This window comes from Maylandia zebra, linkage group LG12, assembly GCF_041146795.1.
Source record: "Maylandia zebra isolate NMK-2024a linkage group LG12, Mzebra_GT3a, whole genome shotgun sequence".
Taxonomy (NCBI): Eukaryota; Metazoa; Chordata; class Actinopteri; order Cichliformes; family Cichlidae; genus Maylandia; species Maylandia zebra.
In genome coordinates this window covers 20,165,044-20,182,069 of record NC_135178.1, presented here as the reverse complement: position 1 = coordinate 20,182,069, position 17,026 = coordinate 20,165,044, and the positions used below count along the sequence as shown (strand labels likewise).

General features: G+C 40.6%; 1 protein-coding gene across 2 annotated transcripts; it reads left to right on the top strand.

Annotated features, from left to right (window-relative positions):
• The first annotated feature begins 1,675 nt into the window (after positions 1-1,675).
• slc2a11b (solute carrier family 2 member 11b) lies at positions 1,676-11,087 on the top strand. 2 transcript variants are annotated; one of them, XM_076890831.1, is made up of 12 exons: positions 1,676-1,779; positions 3,284-3,382; positions 3,709-3,869; positions 3,955-4,079; positions 4,221-4,350; positions 4,452-4,600; positions 4,894-5,081; positions 5,194-5,304; positions 8,124-8,225; positions 9,064-9,139; positions 9,237-9,364; positions 9,497-11,087. In XM_076890831.1, the coding sequence occupies exons 1-12, from the start codon at positions 1,741-1,743 to the stop codon at positions 9,689-9,691; spliced, it is 1,503 nt and encodes a 500-aa protein (XP_076746946.1). In that variant the 5' UTR covers positions 1,676-1,740; the 3' UTR covers positions 9,692-11,087. The 2 variants fall into 2 exon arrangements, with proteins under 2 accessions (XP_076746946.1, XP_004544580.1); XM_004544523.3 differs by lacking the exon at positions 1,676-1,779 and adding an exon at positions 3,011-3,154.
• The last annotated feature ends 5,939 nt before the right edge of the window (positions 11,088-17,026 follow it).

The following is a 17,026-nucleotide window of genomic DNA, read 5'->3' as shown; positions in this document are numbered from 1 at the left end:
AAAGAAAAAACACACTTTTAGCAGGAAGAAAACTCCTGCAGAACCAGTTCAGTTTCTGGTGCAACCAACTCAGAGTAAGGGTAAAGAGAAAAGACAAAGAGGGTACGGGGAGACAGGACAAAACACAGATTGTGGGGGATAAAAGACACAATTCAATGGCATGCAGTAGTGTATGAACACCTGGGGAAAGAAAAGTGAAGAAGAAATGCTCAGTGTATCAAAGGTATAAGCAGTCTGACCTTATAGCAGCATAACTAAGGAATGGTTGAGGGTCACCTGATTCACCCCTATCTTTATCAAAAAGTTTAAGTCAAGTGATGAGGTTAGGGGTTTCCCTCCAGTCCATGAAAAATTAAATTTTTCATGGACTGGTACTTATATCACACTTTTACCTAACTGAGCACTCAGATAGAGTGCTCACATTCATGCACCACTTTATTCCATGCCTTGCACACATTCACACTCCAATGAGGGGACAGTTTGGGGTTCAGTAGGATACTTCAACAAGCTGACTGAAGGACCCAGGGATCAAACATTGACCTTTTAGTTTGTAACTCTACCTGCTGCACCTCCTTGTTAAGCATCATACAAGTTTTACAATTTTTTATACATTTTTCATAAACAGTAAAAATGACACGTTTTTTGTGTCCTGAATAGATCAGCCTGAGGGAGACTGTGCTCTGCTGCGTCTGTAGTATAGAGTGGAGCTGGTGCAATAGAATGTCCATTGAATAGATAGAATAGAATCGCCCTTTATTGTCATTGTACATGTACAACGAAATGGTAAAAACTTTGTGGAAACAGCGCTGTCACAGCATCAGCTGAATGAATGATCTTTTGCGTCATTGTTTCATAAATGTGGTCAGTATAATGACCATATTTATCAAAGAGCAACCTTTTTTTTTATTTGTTTTGTACTACAAGTAACTTCAGTGGGTTTTGTTTGAATAAGCTTTAAGCTGTGTCACACGAGAGTATTCCTTTTTTTTCTGTCTCTGTTTTAACGTTGATCAACAAATCATCACTACAGACTGAAACTAAAGCTGAGCTGTACATTTTGAAAAAAATATCCACTGTTAACTCTATTTGAGATTTCCATTTTTAGAGTCTCAAAAGTTCTCACGGGATTAAAACGTTTTTTGTTTTTTTGTGGTAAGCTACAGAACTCTTTGAATGATTTACAAATTTAAGAGCGCAGCGACCTTGGAAATAAAATCAGTGTCAACGTTTTAGAAATTATTTGTTTTATCACTTTTATCCAAAGTAATTCAAACCCAAATATGTATTTACCTAGGAGGCAGTCATCCATGGAAAATAGAATCCAATTTTATGGAACTACAATTTAGCAGATGACATCTTCTGCTACCTGAACAATAAATTTGTGTTATCATCTTTGAATATAGTGAGAACCTATTGTACTATTTTTTCTCGTGACCACAATACATGAACCAAACTAAAAAAAAAAGTCACATGACAGTTGAAACAAGCTGTAAGTGTGAAGTGTGTAACACAAAGTGAATATTATTTTAATATTTGGGTTAACAAGCCCTCTTTTACCCGAGAGCAAGCTTCACCATGCAGCAGGAATGTGCCTCAACCTCTTAATCAGCCTCTACGCTGAGCCGAGGTCATGTGCTGCACCTTACAGTAGGCAGCTACTTTGTCAGAACTTGGATTCAAGTGCAAAATTTAGTCTTTGTAAATGGTTTCTGCGAGCATAACTTTACGGCAGCTTTCAAAATGAACGCGGATGAGGGACGTGCGGAATCAAGGAAAGAGGTGAGTCATACATGGGTTTGGAACCAATGAGGGCTGTTAGAAAGAAAAAAAAAGAATAAAGAAATAAATAAAATAAATTATTTTAGAATATTTGCAGGGTTTTTTGTTTCTTTTTCTTTTTCTTGTTTTTTGTTTTTTGTTCGTTTTGGGGTTTTTTTAAAAAAAAAATAATTCCTGGGTTCAGACGTCTTTCCTCAAATGACTAAAGAGAGCCAGTCACGAGGCAAAGTCGTGAAGAAAAACGTTAAATTCACATGAAATAAAACGTAGCTAGTGTCTGTGGAGGATGCGAGCTGTAATCCGTAGTTTAATAATTTTAATCCTAAATAAATGTCATTTATATTTTAAATCCTAAAATAAATCCTAAATAAATATTTAAATTCTAAAAGCGCGTGGTTTTGGGTTGCCAGATTGACAAAAATCCGTTTAAAGTACTTGGTATTGATATGTATTATAACTGCAGTTCGGATTGTTGTATACAGAATGTCTTAAATTATGAATATTTATTATCAACTTTATTAAACTGCTAATGAATTGCTCTTTATAAACATTTCCGTGCATCCCTCCTCTGACGGAGACTGGAGTTCTTATGATGGAAAAGACAGCAGCCACAAAAACCTTGCACCATGGCCGGCCCAGATTGCTCTCCACAGTTAATCCATCCAGCGGCTGCAGTTATTCAAAAAACTTCACCAACTGCTTTTCTATACTTGAACTATAGGGGGAGTCCGCACATAGCATCTTTACTGCTGAGCGTATAGCCTAGGACATATGTTACGGCATAACTATGGATTTTTTTTCTCAGCCTTTTAAAATGTGAATGTGGTACTGCATACTGCCTGTAGGCATGCATCACACTTCCATGGCATCAAACCTGTGAGCTATGCAAGTCTTTAAAAACAGAAAAAAGAAAAGAAACCAAAATATATTAAAATAGGTGCACATTGTGCTACTCTTTGTGAAACATGTTTTCGGTAGACCAAAATCATAATGCTATGTAACTCCCCTATGTGTGGATCCCGAAATACTTTTCTTCTTTTATGTGAAAGTAATTAAACTACACTGCATGCTGTGTTTGGATTCAGTTAGTGCGCCATGAACTTTGAATAAACATGGAATAATTTAGCCAATTTCCCACACCCTAAGGACACTTTCTGACAACAGATCAATTGTATTATCCCCGGCATAAACTCATCCCCCCATCCGCTTTAAGTTTCCTGTTGGATGCAAGCTCCTGCGAGAAGGATACTCTGATATTCTGCTCTCCCTCAAAGAATCCAGGACTTTAAGCAAAATATAAAACATGCCAAAAGAATACAAGAATGAATATCAGCCTCTTCTAGCTAAAGCAACCAAAGATAGAAGGCGGCCAAAGGTAAGTGGATTGTAATGGATTAAGGGTTTTGAAAAATAAAAGTACGTTTGGCAGCATGGTGGGACGCAGCTTTCTGTCCAAGATGATATTGAAACACTTTTGTTTGTGGGTCTGTTTTTCTGTTTGCAGCTTCCAAACAAATCACTTCTGCTGGCTGTGTGTGCTGCTGGCATCGGGGGGACCTTTCAGTATGGATATAATATATCTGTCATCAATGCGCCCACAGCGGTAATAATTCTGCTGCCTCTCACTGGACTTTTTCCATAACTATTGATCTAAATGATCAAAACACGGTCTGAGGGCAAACTTAGTAACACGTGGACTACAGTCACTGTTTTTGTTATTCTGATATTAGAGAACACGCACACACAAACACACAACACATAATTTGTTCTAACAAGCACAGGCGGTCTAATGATCGCCAAGTACAGTGATGTTATTCAGTGACAAAAAAGTAGACTGATAATAAGAGTAGTGGCAGTATTTAGACATTGCTTTGCACTCGTGTTGATAAAAAACAGTGTTTGTGTTCAATTTTCTTCTTTTCTCTCCAGTATGTGCAAGATTTCATCAACCAAACCTGGAGCGAGCGTTACCAAACTCAAATATCAGATGATGGTCTCACCCTCCTCTGGTCCACTATCGTGTCCATATTCACTTTAGGAGGACTTATAGGGGCACTGATTGGTGGAACATTGTCTGTGAGGGTCGGAAGGTATGGACATGTTTTTGTTTTGTTTTTTTTTAATGAAAAATTGTCTTCTCTTTTATAAATAATGGGATTCATTTTTTCTTTCCAGAAAAGGGACACTGCTGACCAATAACATATTTGCACTCCTGGCTGCTTTGCTGATGGGTCTGAGTTATCCTACAGGGTTATTTGAATTACTCATCATCGGACGTTTCATCTCTGGATTAAATGCAGGTGAGTACATCAGGAACACTTAAATGTTTTGTTTCTAAATCTTGGAGAAACACAGATACATGAATTAGATGTCCAGTTAATAATGGCTAATAATGATGCTGCATGAAAACCTTCTGAAATGTCTTTTAAATATTTTTATAGGCATTGCCATTTGTGTTCAACCTCTATATTTGGGAGAAATAGCTCCGACTTCACTGCGTGGTGCTATGGGAATGGGAACCTCAATTTTCATTACTGGGGGGATCTTTACCGGACAAGTGATTGGCCTCAGGTGATGAATAAACACATTAAGAAGAAGAACTTTTCACACAGTTCCAATGCTACATCCCTTCAAAGAAAATATCAAGCTGAAGTCCTTGTACAATTATACAGAGAGCTCCTGGGGAAAGAGGAGTACTGGCCCATCCTGCTCTCCACCACCTGTATCCCAGCTTTTCTGCAGCTCCTGATCCTGCCCTGGTTCCCTGAGAGCCCACGCTATCTGCTCATCGACAAAGGGGATGAAGAGGGTTGTAAGAAAGGTAAAACAGCTGCACCGTTCCTTCCATTTCAGATCGCTGGGAATTGTGTTCTTCCAGGAAAGATGACTTAGTGCATGTGACAGCGTAAATAATAAAATGTATAAAGACTACCCTTTGGCAGAAATAACCAGAGGCAGAGACATTTATCTTTTCATTTCAAGCATGTGATGAATTTCTGACGGTGGAAACCTTCTGACAGGACACCCCCCCAAACAGCAAACAGCCACCGCAGATTAGTCAGATATGAAGGAAGTGCAATAACTTGAAGTCCTGTGTGTCTTATGTGTCTGCAGCCCTGAAGCAGCTGCACGGTATAGCTGATTGTGACAGTGCACAAGAGGATATTGAGAAGGAGAGGAATAGCTTATCAGGTTTACAGGCCAAGAAACCCTGGGAGCTCTTTGCTGATCGCTCTTTACGCTGGCAAGTTCTAACCATCATGGTGCTCAACGCTGCACAACAGCTGAACGGCATCAATGCTGTACGTACGACCACTTTAAAAAGTTCACACAAAGATAAAAAAGGAGTTTCCAAAGAACTGAAAGTTATGGTTTTGTGTTTGTTTCTTTATTTGTTTTCTACACTCCCTGTAGATTTACTTCTACGCAGGTTACGTGTTCAAACAGTCTGGTATTCCCAGTGATAAGATACCATACGCCACTGTCGGCACTGGTGCCTGTGAATGCATCACCGCTTTAACATGTGTAAGTATGAGTTTCTCGTCATGTATTTTCAAGTATTGTTTTTAGTATTTGGATGAAAATCCACTGCAACTGCTTGAAGTTTAGAACCCACAGACATCACCAGATCTCCTCCCTTGAGATGTTCCCCTGGCTTTTACAGCATCCATCTTCAGTCGCTGCTAGTTTGTGGGTCTTCATTCAGTTTTTTATTTAAGAACTAAAAAATCATGCTCTGGTGGATTGAAATCAGGTGACTGGCTTGGTCATTGAAGGATATCCCATTTATTTGCCTCAGACAAACTCTTTGCAGTATGCTTTGGATCATTATCCATTTTAATAGAAATTATAGCTGTGCAAACTTCTGATGCCTTTGTGCTACTTCTATCAGCAGTCACATAATCAGTAAACATTATAATGCTGTTCAGCCATGCATGCCTATGCATTAGGCCTCCACCATGTCTGACAGATAGCATTTCATGCTTCAGATCACGAGCAGATTTTCTCCTTCGCCATGCTTTTCTCTTCCAATCAGTTGGGCTTCTGTGTTTCATCTACCCAAAGAATCTATTTCAGTACTGTACATGTCGAATCTTCTTCTTGTTCTTGAGTGTAACCAGTGGTTTGCGCCTCGTTGTCAGCCTTCTGTCACGGTATGACATGGCACACCGTGGAAGGAGTGGGGAAGGGAGGACCCAGGCGCGGAGCTCAAAGTTCAAGCAGTGCGTTTATTTACAGAGTGGAACAAAAACAACAATAAATCCCCGTGTTCTCCCAGACTCCCGTGTCGTGTCTCTGCGTGAATAGTTCGTGTCTCTGTGCTCTCCGCTCCCGTGTCAGCACCCCCCGGTGCTCGCTGCTCTTCGTGCCTTCCACGCTCCTCCTGCGGGAAACAATAGACGCAGCCGTCAGGACACAAATAACCGCGGGCATACACTTACACACATTAACTCAATTCAATGGGACGACTAACGTGGAGTCTCAAGGAAATGATCCCCCGTCGGTGGGAGCTCCAACTCTCTCCTAAGTAGCTCCCCCGACGAGGCCTGATCAGCAGCAGGTGTGTGACTTCGGGTGTGGCCAGTCCTTCCGCAGGGCCACACCCCTCAGGCCTGCAGGTGGCTGAGCTCCATCCTCCAAGCATACCCGCAGACACACACACACACACACACACACACACACACTCACATCTACAAGCATGGAGAAGAGCAGCAGCAACACCAAAATACATATAATAATAATCATATAATTCATAACTGCTCAGGGATCCTGGGTTGCTCAGACCCAGGACCCTGACACCTTCTGTATTTCCATTCATAAAGACATCTCTTTATTGTAGACCTTCACTAGTTTTTTTATATTTACACAGATATGTTCTAAAAACCCAATAAACTCAATAGATTTAAGTGTAGATGAATGTATTTTGGGATCATTTTTTACCTAACTCTGACTTCAAAAAAAATTCCAGTCCCTTTACACTGAGGGTGCCAAACATAAGGCCTGGGGGCCAGAATTGGCCCAATAGATAAACAATTAAATAACAAGAAAGTTCCTGTTTTTTCACTACCTACTATAGAAATGCCCGCAAAAATGAAAACTAGATATGTTTTAATTACATGACATGAACCACCAGAGCTTTTTTTTGTAATTTTACACATTTATTGTGTAGTTTTACTGCTCTGACCCATTTAAGATCAAAGTGAGCTGTATGCATCATCCCTGCCCTACACAGTTATTGTGTGTTAATCTGAGTGTATTCACCTTATAAGTATGACTCAAAGCATAAGCTGACTTGTAGTCCTTTTTATGAGATCTCTGCTTCCAGTTTAACTCAGGATATACAAATATCATAAAACTCTAATGTGACATTTTTTTTCTACGAATTTCTTTGTCATTGCTATTGCTTGGGGTGCTTGTGGTGGTCTGTGAAGTGAAATTTACTCTTATAAAACTTCTTCTTGTTTACAGACAAGTTTTCTTTATAGACTAAATGTATGCCTCACTTATTCATAATGCATGATGACGTCAGAGGTTAGAAGATACAGATCTTACACTTTTTAAGCCCAAAGCCTTTAAAAGTAACATTTGCTTTTCCTGGGGTGAAGGACTGCTTACCCATTACTGGACTAATATGTGACAAAGAATCCAACTGGTAAACCCAAAACAATGTGTGTAATGGTCCGAATATTAATATACTTTTACAATTATTTTTACTGAGTCAGATTATGAATACAAGGGAGTTTTAGACTATAAGATTTCATGCAAGCCCACTCAGGACTATCATTTGTTAAAAAATAAGTCACAATAGACCTCAGCTTTGCAGTGCAATAACTTCGGCTTACTCTACCGAGGAGGCAGGATCTCCTGAAGCAAGCTGAGTTTTGCCAGGTGAGACAGCACATCTGAAGTGAACTATCTTCTCCCGGGTGTCATGTGTCTCATGTGACCAAGTCCAGCTCCTGACACTGTTCAGAGTTTATGTGTGAAATGGCTTTAGTTGTGCATACTTGTATTTATAATCTATCTTAACTGGAAAATACATTGAACTTTAGTTTCAAATTTTTCTTTTTGTTTCAGCAAACACAGAAATAATGATCCTCTATGACACTTACAGCAATCTTAAAATCACAAGATGAGACCTTTCAAATATCGCTTCCAAGCGATGAACTGTCAGAGGCGGTCAGATTATAAAAAAGAAACCATCAGGAAGAAAAATAGAAAAGAATTTCAAGACGTTTGTGTAAGATGGCTGGAAATAGAACATGAAATGGATCAGAGTAATCCTCAAAAGAGATGTTTGCCTGGAGTCTTTCTGGTCTTGTGACATGCTGTGTGTCTCACAGGGTATGCTCATTGACCGTCTGGGAAGGAAAGTACTCATCATGGGAGGATACACACTGATGGCTATCTGCTGCGTTTTATTCACGCTGACCCTAACTTTTCAGGTAATTATCGTCAGGCCAAGAAATCTTTTTAAAAAGAGATATTTAAGGGTTTAAGCCCTGTGTGGTGTTCATGCTTTCGTTACCCTGGTTGCATCACATATGGAGGTGTTTCAGTCCTTGGACAAGTAAACTATGCAATTTAACCATTTTTGGCATCCATATTTCTCCCTGTGTTGGCCGCTGGTAAGCTTATTTTGGAGATGACTAAAGGTCAGCCTCGTGCTTACTGTCAGACTCTGTCAGGTGAGCACTGTCAGAGTGCTCACCTGACAGCGAGTGACCTGCGTGCTAAAGGCTAGAGTTATCACTGCAGAGTTTGAGTCTGTCCCGTCGTTCCTTCCTGTCTGCACCATCACATCTGATAAAACTCAACTGTTTCTCTGCATCATCTTCCAAAACTGACTCATCTAAAAGTGCTAAGCAGAGAATGAGTTCATGACCAATACGCAGCCACACAGGTCAAGCTATTTGTATTTGTTGTGCCCCACCCTCGATATGCAGCCTGGGATGGAGCGTGAGAAACTACATTGTGGTTCCCACAACCCAGAGGTTAAAATGTGCAGGAAAAGCAGGAGCACAAACGCATACACACTAAAAACACACCTGAACACACATGCTTAATATGAATGTGCAGGGTTGCTCTATGAAGTTTTATTGTATGCATTCTTTGCAGAAAATGAGCCAAAGTCAAAAAGTCTGAAGAAACAATCAAAATTACATATTTTTTCTTTTGGTAAATACTGAAAACGGGTCCAACAGACCTGAACGCCACACAGAGGTTAAGGCATGTCCCTACCTGTGTTATAACGTTTCTTTTGCACAACTTCCTTGTTCTCAGGAGGCGAGCCCAGTTGTTCCATACCTCAGCATGGTCTGTGTTTTTGCTTTCATCTTAAGTTTTGGCTTAGGACCAGGTAAAAATGTTCTTTCTTTCACCGAAGCATGTGCATCATCAGCTGCGTCTGCACATCAGCTGTAACAGGGATTTCTTCTGTGTCTTCCCCCATGAAGGTGGCGTGACTAACATCTTAACAACTGAGCTGTTCACGCAAAACTCGCGCCCTGCAGCGTACATGCTTGCAGGGTCAGTGAACTGGTCCAGTTTCTTCTTCATTGGCCTGGTCTTCCCCTTCATTGTGGTAGGTGTTCAAATGGTTGAGGACTATGATCATTTTGGAATATTTTATCACCATTTCTTGCATTTAAAATGAACATTTAAACCTCGATGTTGTACTTGGATATGTTCCACTCACTTGTTTTATTTTTTACAGCTCGGACTGAAGCAGTACTGTTTCCTGGTGTTCTTGGTTATCTGCTGCTTGGTGATAATATATATCTTCCTTGTTGTCCCTGAAACCAAGAACAAAACCTTTCTGGAAATCCAGAACGAGTTCCAGTCTTCCAAAAAGAGGCAGATCGGCTGTTCGGACGGAGCAGGGACAATACTGTTGTCAACTTCAATATGAAATGTGCCTCGTTAAACAGGGTTATTTAATCAGTGATTCTTTATGTCACACAATATTTATCACACAAATCTGAAATATTTATAGCGAACACATGAGATAACTTCCTGAGACCCAGGTTCATGTTTGGGATGCAATTTGTAATTTTGCCTTGTTATTTTTGATTAGTTGGACATAAACTAAGTTTTCTCTTTGAGCAGGGAGTTGTTACTTTATTACAAAGCTGTTACATACTTTTTTTTATCAAGTCCTAATATTGGGATAATCAGGTCATTTTACAGCACAATACAATAAAGTCAACACAGCTTAACAACGTATAAAACACAGCTGAGCAGAATGAAGAATAAGGTGCAGAACAGCAAAATGAAATACGCAAATTGATGATGCAGGGTCTCAGGTTAACATTCTCACCAGCCACTTTGTTAGCTACACCCACTACCTCTAATCAGCCAATCATGTAACAGCAACTCATTTAAACGTGCAGACATGATCAAGATGACCTGCTGAAGTTCAATCTGAGCATCAGAATGAACATTTAAGTGACTTTGAAAGTGGCAAAAAATTGGTGCTAGACAAGCTGGTCAGAATATTTTACAAACTGCTGATCTACTGGGATTGTCTCAAACAACCATCTCTTCACAGAGAATGGTCTGAAAAAACTTCTGATGCCAGAGGTCAAAAGAGAATGGGCAGACTGCTTTGAGCCGATAGGAAGGAAACAGTAACTTAAATAACCAGTCGTTACAACAAGGCACAGAAAAGGATGACACGTTGAACCATTACACCCAGAAAACCACACCAGGTACCACTACTGTCAGCTGACAACGGGAACCTGATGCCACAAATTCATATGGCTCACCAAAATTGGACAACAGAAGAATGGAAAAATGTTCTCTGGTCTGAAGAGTCTGAGTTTCTGTGGCAATATTCAGACGGTAGGATTAGAATTTTAAGGGTTATATTAAGGCTGGTGGCGATGTGGGGATATTTTCTTGGCACACATTGTTTAAACCGCACAGCCTACCTGACAGCTGTTGCTGACCATTTCCTTCCTTTCGTGACCACAGTGTATCCATCTGCTAAAGGTGGTTCTGCCCAGTGGAATCAAAGTGTACCTAAAAGTTTCTGGTGGGTGTATGTTGCTTAATAATGAATTGTGCTGTAAACTATAGTTCCTTTTTAGATCTTCTAGGCAGTTGTGATTGTGTCTCTTTAGCCCAACTAATACTGAAGAAGTAATCTTTATATATAATATGTTGGTATAATAAAGGCTGGTTTGTGTAACTTTTAAGGCCAGGTCTCCCTTGTAAAAGAGACCTTTAATTTCAATGGGAATAACCTGGTTAAATAAAGATTAAAATAAAAAATAAAAGGTGCTCCTCTGAGAATTTTCAATAAAGACCAGTTTAAATAAAAACGTTTCATCATTTGTGAACTTTGCTTGGCATTTCAGCTGCTTAATATTTCAGTTTCCAATCTTTCAGCATGACATTTGATCAGGAGAACAAAGAGTTCACTCTACAGTTTGTCATGCATCACATGAATAAAAAAAGTATTAGAGTGAAAAAGAGTGAAAAAGTATTAGAAGTATTAATATTTGTTTATAGTATTACTCAGAGAGAAAATATATTGAATATATAAAAAAAGAAATATGTATAAGAAGAGATTCCGTCATTGATTAGTGAGTTACATGGTTGTTAGTTACAGCAAGTTACATGGTTGCTTAGTAATGGTACCTACCACATAAACCAATGACACTGCTTAAAGTGGTATAATTCTGTATCATTGAGGAGAAGGATAATTAAATTCAAATGTGGTCAGATGTACAGGGAAATGGCAATGGCTTGCTTTTTAACCACAGTTATGTCACTGAGTACTCATGTTAGTTCTGATTCCCATTCCTACAGATACCTTAAACCCAGAACCAAGAACAACAGCTCCTTTTCCTTTTTCTTTGTTCCAGCTGTCATAACATCTTCATTAAAAGTGTAAAATTAAAATATAATCAAAGCTTATAATGTAAAAAAAAAAACACCTGAAAAAACCACTGAGTTTCTTGAAGTTTGTGATATTATTCTGTTATTATATGTTACCTTATAGATGTAATCAAAATAGTTGAATTATGATATTGTTGTAGATCATATTATACCCTTTAAAATAGAGTGTGTGATCTGTATGTAGTTTAGTTCTCATTATACTTTTGAGTTAACAGAACATATTCACATATTAGTTTATTAGATAAAGGTGCATCACTCTGTATCCTTGATCTGCTGGGAATGTGTGACACTGTTTTCTTGACATGCTTAATTGTTGAATCATGAAGAGAAGGTTGTAAGCAGGAGACTCTGTGTCTAAAGACAGGGGAGATAGATAGACCACATTCCACACCCCCACCTTACAGAAGGCAGAGAAACAACTGCCGAGGTCATAACTTAGGCGCTGTAACAGAGAAAAAATGTGATGTTTTGGCTTTTACGACTAGCTGGGGGCCACTAGAGACTATAAAAAGCTGAGCAACCCGTCACCATTTTGAGACATGTGCCTGACCCTCTGGTAGCATCTCTCCTGTCCGGACGTTGTAATGCTCTTATTGTTGAATTGTATGGAAATAAATGATTGTTGATTGAGCATTGATACACCGAGTATTGTCCCTCCTTCAGCCCAAAGATTCAAAGAACTGCGTGTTTTCAACAACTTGGTGCCGTGTGACCCGGATCTTTGGTGTGCTGAGGAGGTGTAGATTTGACCTTTGGTGAGATCGTGAGGCGAGGTGAACAGAGGACCGGTCCAAAAATAAAAAGGTAAGCACAGCCTGTTGTATTATAAATACCAAATGTGCATATTGGGCTTTCCAAATTAATCTGTTCGCTGAGTCACATGTATTTTCACAGTAAATTTGTCGGTGTCTGGTTTTTGGCGCAAGATACTAACAACATAAGTTGAGGCTGAATTCCAGTGTGTTAAATAAACTGCTTCTACCGAGATACTAATAACATACTACGTTGGTCTAGATTGCAGTAATCTGCTTCTACCGAGATACTAATAACATACTACGTTGGACTAGATGCAGCCACTTTACCTTCCACATTTAATTTTGTCTAATACTGGCTTCTGTAGCAATAATACATTAGAATTTATTCTGAAGACGCGGCCATTAGTTCAGTACATTGAAGTCGAGGTTTGAAGTTTGTTTATGGTGTCGGTTACGTCCTGGCTCTTGCCGGCTATGAAATAGAAGTTGATTTAAGGAAAAGCAGATGCTGGCTTCACGGTGCGGTTAAACACTGGCAACGCGAGAGCGAAACACGTCCGTAGGTTTGGTTTATGATACGGCCGTGTTCCGGTGATATGCGGCCGTGAAGTGCAGTAGTGGTTGGTGCTAGTTTTAGTACATTTGATAGAGGTTTGACGGTGGTTTGTGGCGTCAGTCGAGTTTTTTTTTTAAGGGCTGCGGTCATAAAACAAAGTAAAATTTTACTTGCCAAGAAGTACATAGAGCAAAACCTGGTTTATGATGTCTGGTATAACTTCGGGGATGCAAGCATCACGTTTATGATGCGACTTTGCCCCGTGGTGGCGGTCATAAGCGCAGAGAAAAGGGTATTTTGGTCTATGGTGCAGTGTGCTTTAAGAAGATCTAATAGTTGAGCTCAGAGGTTTCTGTGTAGAATTCCCGCTGAGGAAAAGTGTTGTGTGTGAGTGTGAAAGCGCGCTCTGGGTGAGAGAGTGTGTGTGAAGCTGCGAGGCGCGCTCTGGGTGAGAGTGTGTGTGAAGCTGCGAGGCGCGCTCTGGGTGCTGTCTTGTGGGTGAAGCGCGCACTGAGTGAGAGTGTGAGTGAGGCGCGCTCTGAGTGTGTGGAGTGTGAAGCGTGAACACAGTGACAGTGACGGTTAATGTGTTTGATTAGGAGGACATTAGAGCAAATACACATTTTAGGATCAAAGGTTGATGCCTAGTGTACCTGTGGAACTTTGCCCTAGGAGTGGCGACCCTCCTGTCCGTGGACGCGTGGCCAGGACCGGCGTTGTCCGGGTGCCGAGGTGGTGACTTGGGGAGGTGAGGGCCCCCGCATAGCTACGGAAATAACACTGGAACGGCCGTGTAATCACGGGTTCACATTTATTTCCGGACTAGAACAAGACACATTTTGCGAACAAACGTTGAGTCTAGATTAGTAAAGAAATATAAAAAGGTTGAATTCCTCGTTTCAGTGGTTGAAATTGTTGTGTGCCTGTCCCCTGACGAGTGTGAAATTAAAATAAAGAGGGAATTTGGAGCCACATAGAGATAGACGGGCATAATTGGGTGTATTACTCTGTGGTGTAATAAAAATAAAAAGGAGAGATAGTAAGAGGTGTGCAGTGGAGAATTATAGAGGAGTAGAGAGAGGAATGTGTTGGGAGACTGGCGTACAGTTTACGCTGTCAAGGTAGGCGTTTTGCCTGCTTATCGGTTTAAAAGTGATGAAAATGAAATTAAATAAATCTCTTAGTGTGTTAATACAGGAAGCTGCGGACCTGGACCAACTGCCCCCACAAGCACAGCGGCCGAAGCAAAATTATAGGTAATGGGAACCACACCCAGCACGAATCAGCAGCTGTGAAACAGACAGCAGCGAGGAGAGAATTAGAGGAGAAATTAAGAGAAGTTTTAACACATAAAATTGGGGCCAACGGACTTGTGGAGGTTGGGAAGGCGTCCGGAGCATCACAACAAAAAGGTGAAACAAAAACACACACAAGCAGAGAAATCTGAGAGAAAGGCTCCTTTTAAGGTAACGCCTAGTTTGAGAAAAGATAAAATTAACCTGCTTTTATACAAATGCACATACACGCAATGAAGAAACAGCTTACACTCATGAACACGTGAAGATTTTCCAGCAAGGTTAAAGAAAAATTAACATACTTAAATGATGAAGTCTATACATTACTGACAAAGAAACCCTCTGGGTTGCAGGACAACAATTTAACAAAAAAAAAAAAAAGGAACACTGGTCTAACCAACCAGGCAAGACACAACAAATTTAGTGGTTAAAAGATTCAAATTGTGACATGTTTTCTGTTGATTGATTAATAAAAGTGATTACTGAATGAAAGAAAATTCCTTTTTTGGGCTTTTAAACATGATCTTAAGAATTTTAACATATACCGGTGTTGTCCTGTCAACTTGGTGGGTTAGGAGTTGATTATATCGGGAGACAAAAAACAAAAAAAAAGGGGGAGAGAAGGCTGACATAGGGCCTGGCCCCATTGTCTCCCCTCTGAATAACACAGCCAACACAACACATAGGGCCTGGCCCCATTGTCTCCCCTCTGAATAACACAGCCAACACAACAACATTTTCCTGTTCGTTTGTTTTTGTTTTGTTTTGTTTTTGTTTTTTCTATACATATTTAATTACAGGCTGCTTTGCCGGCCCTGAAAGCCGAGGCTGACTGGACTCCTGCTCTCCCCCATACGTGACACTGACCAAATGCTGCAACAGCTGGACCCACAACAACGACCTGAGAATGTCAACAGACCTGCAAGAATGTGATCTCATGCAGCCGAGACGGAGAGCACTAAACCTAAGGCCCGTTTCACTACACGGGGGAAAATTCCCAGACTGCGTCAGCTGACAGAGCTGTAAAGAGACGCCCGCCAAGCCCGAATGAAAAGTAAGGCCGAGCGAAAGAATGCTGACCTTGATAACTTTGCATTCACACTGTGCAGGACAGTGATGGACCAACACGGATGATCGGGTGGCGAAAAAGGGCGTGACCGAGACAAGAGGAGTAACTGAGGACAGAAGGCACCTCAGAATGGACAAAAACACAGAAGAAGATGCAGGTTTCACCTGCGGTGAACATCGACCCTGGAGAAAGGACTGCCCCAATTGGGGTCAGAACCAGGACGGACTGAATTTTGAGCAGAAGCAGCAGCAATGGTCGCAAACAAACTGAAAAGGAGGGGGGCAGGACCCCAGGGCATGCTTCAGGCCGTGGTTTACCCAGAACACCAGAACAGGAAAGTGATGAACACAAACACCCACACAAACACACACATCTACATGCACTGACTCAGAATGAAGAGAAACACACACACACACACACACACACACACACGGGAATGTTGATTCACTGAGAAGTGATGCACACACATACACATGCACACGCTTGTGCAATAAAGAGTGATCCACACGCACACACACATACACGCTGATGCAATGAAGAATGCTTTGCTTATGCTGATATGCAAAATGCTGCACACAAACATCCCAATGCATAATTATTATGAGGAGCCATTGATTACTTAGAATGTGTTATATGTCACCTAGAAGGCATTTATGTAGATTTTAGGAATAAGCTCTAAAACGGTTTGGTTATGAAAACAATGTCTGTGCGTGATGTCTGTTTATGGCTCAAGGCCTTGACTGAATTCTTTGCTGTGCTTCACACAGCCCTGATGAGGAACAGTGGCACAGAGTGAAAATGATGAATTAATAGTGTAAGGTTAGGTTGGAGTACGGCATTTTCTGTGATTGAGTTTTAATTCAAGGAGGAACAAAAGGTGTTACGGCACCTGAGGTTCTCATTCCCACACAATATTGTCCCGGCAGGAAGCAAAATGTTCCTGTGAATTTCTGGTTGATTGTTTGGTTTTGGTTTAGCGCTAGCTTGATTTTATCAGTGAGCTTTGGCTTGTGTTCTTTCTCGTAAGCGAGAGAGGGATAGTTTTATGCTTGGACATGTCTGCAACGGGCCCTAGTTTGTGTTATTTTAGTAGTATTTTGTTGGTTATGTCTGTTTTCGTTTTTGTTACAGTGCACTGGAGAAAAAACATCTGAGAGGTGTGATCCACCGGTGGTGATATGTTGATATTTTGTGAGTTTATGATTTAACAATCAGCTCTTTAAACCAGGCCTGAAAGATTGAAATTTAAAGCGCTATGAAATGTTCTTACAAAAACAGTTGCAAAGTGTGCTTCTCCATGATTGTAATTGGCTTGGGAGAAATTCACTTATAGGGAACACTGAGAAGTTCTGAGTCTAAAAGGATTGCACCGAGTCAATCCGGCCCAAAAAACAACAAGGAATTGTTTTCCTTTTAAAATGATGACGTCATCTTGCTGGTGATGGAGGCTCGAATAGGTTGCGCGTGAGACTCCATTATCAGCAACATCTGGTATGAATGTGTATGGAGGTATGCATGTGAATGGACTGTGATGGACTGACGACTAAAAGTTTTGACTAACTTGATACTGAGACAATGACTGCACCCACTTTAGGATTAGTAAATGCCAATAAACAATTCATAAACAATTCACCTGGCCGACAAGAGAAGGGTGGATGCTTCGCTT

Coding starts and splice junctions, on each gene's coding strand:
- slc2a11b (XM_004544523.3), top strand. CDS start 3,083: ATGCCAAAAGAATACAAGAATGAATATCAGCCTCTTCTAGCTAAAGCA. Junction 3,870..3,954: donor TTGTCTGTGAGGGTCGGAAG/GTATGGACATGT, acceptor TTTTCTTTCCAG/AAAAGGGACACTGCTGACCA. Junction 5,305..8,123: donor GCATCACCGCTTTAACATGT/GTAAGTATGAGT, acceptor TGTGTCTCACAG/GGTATGCTCATTGACCGTCT.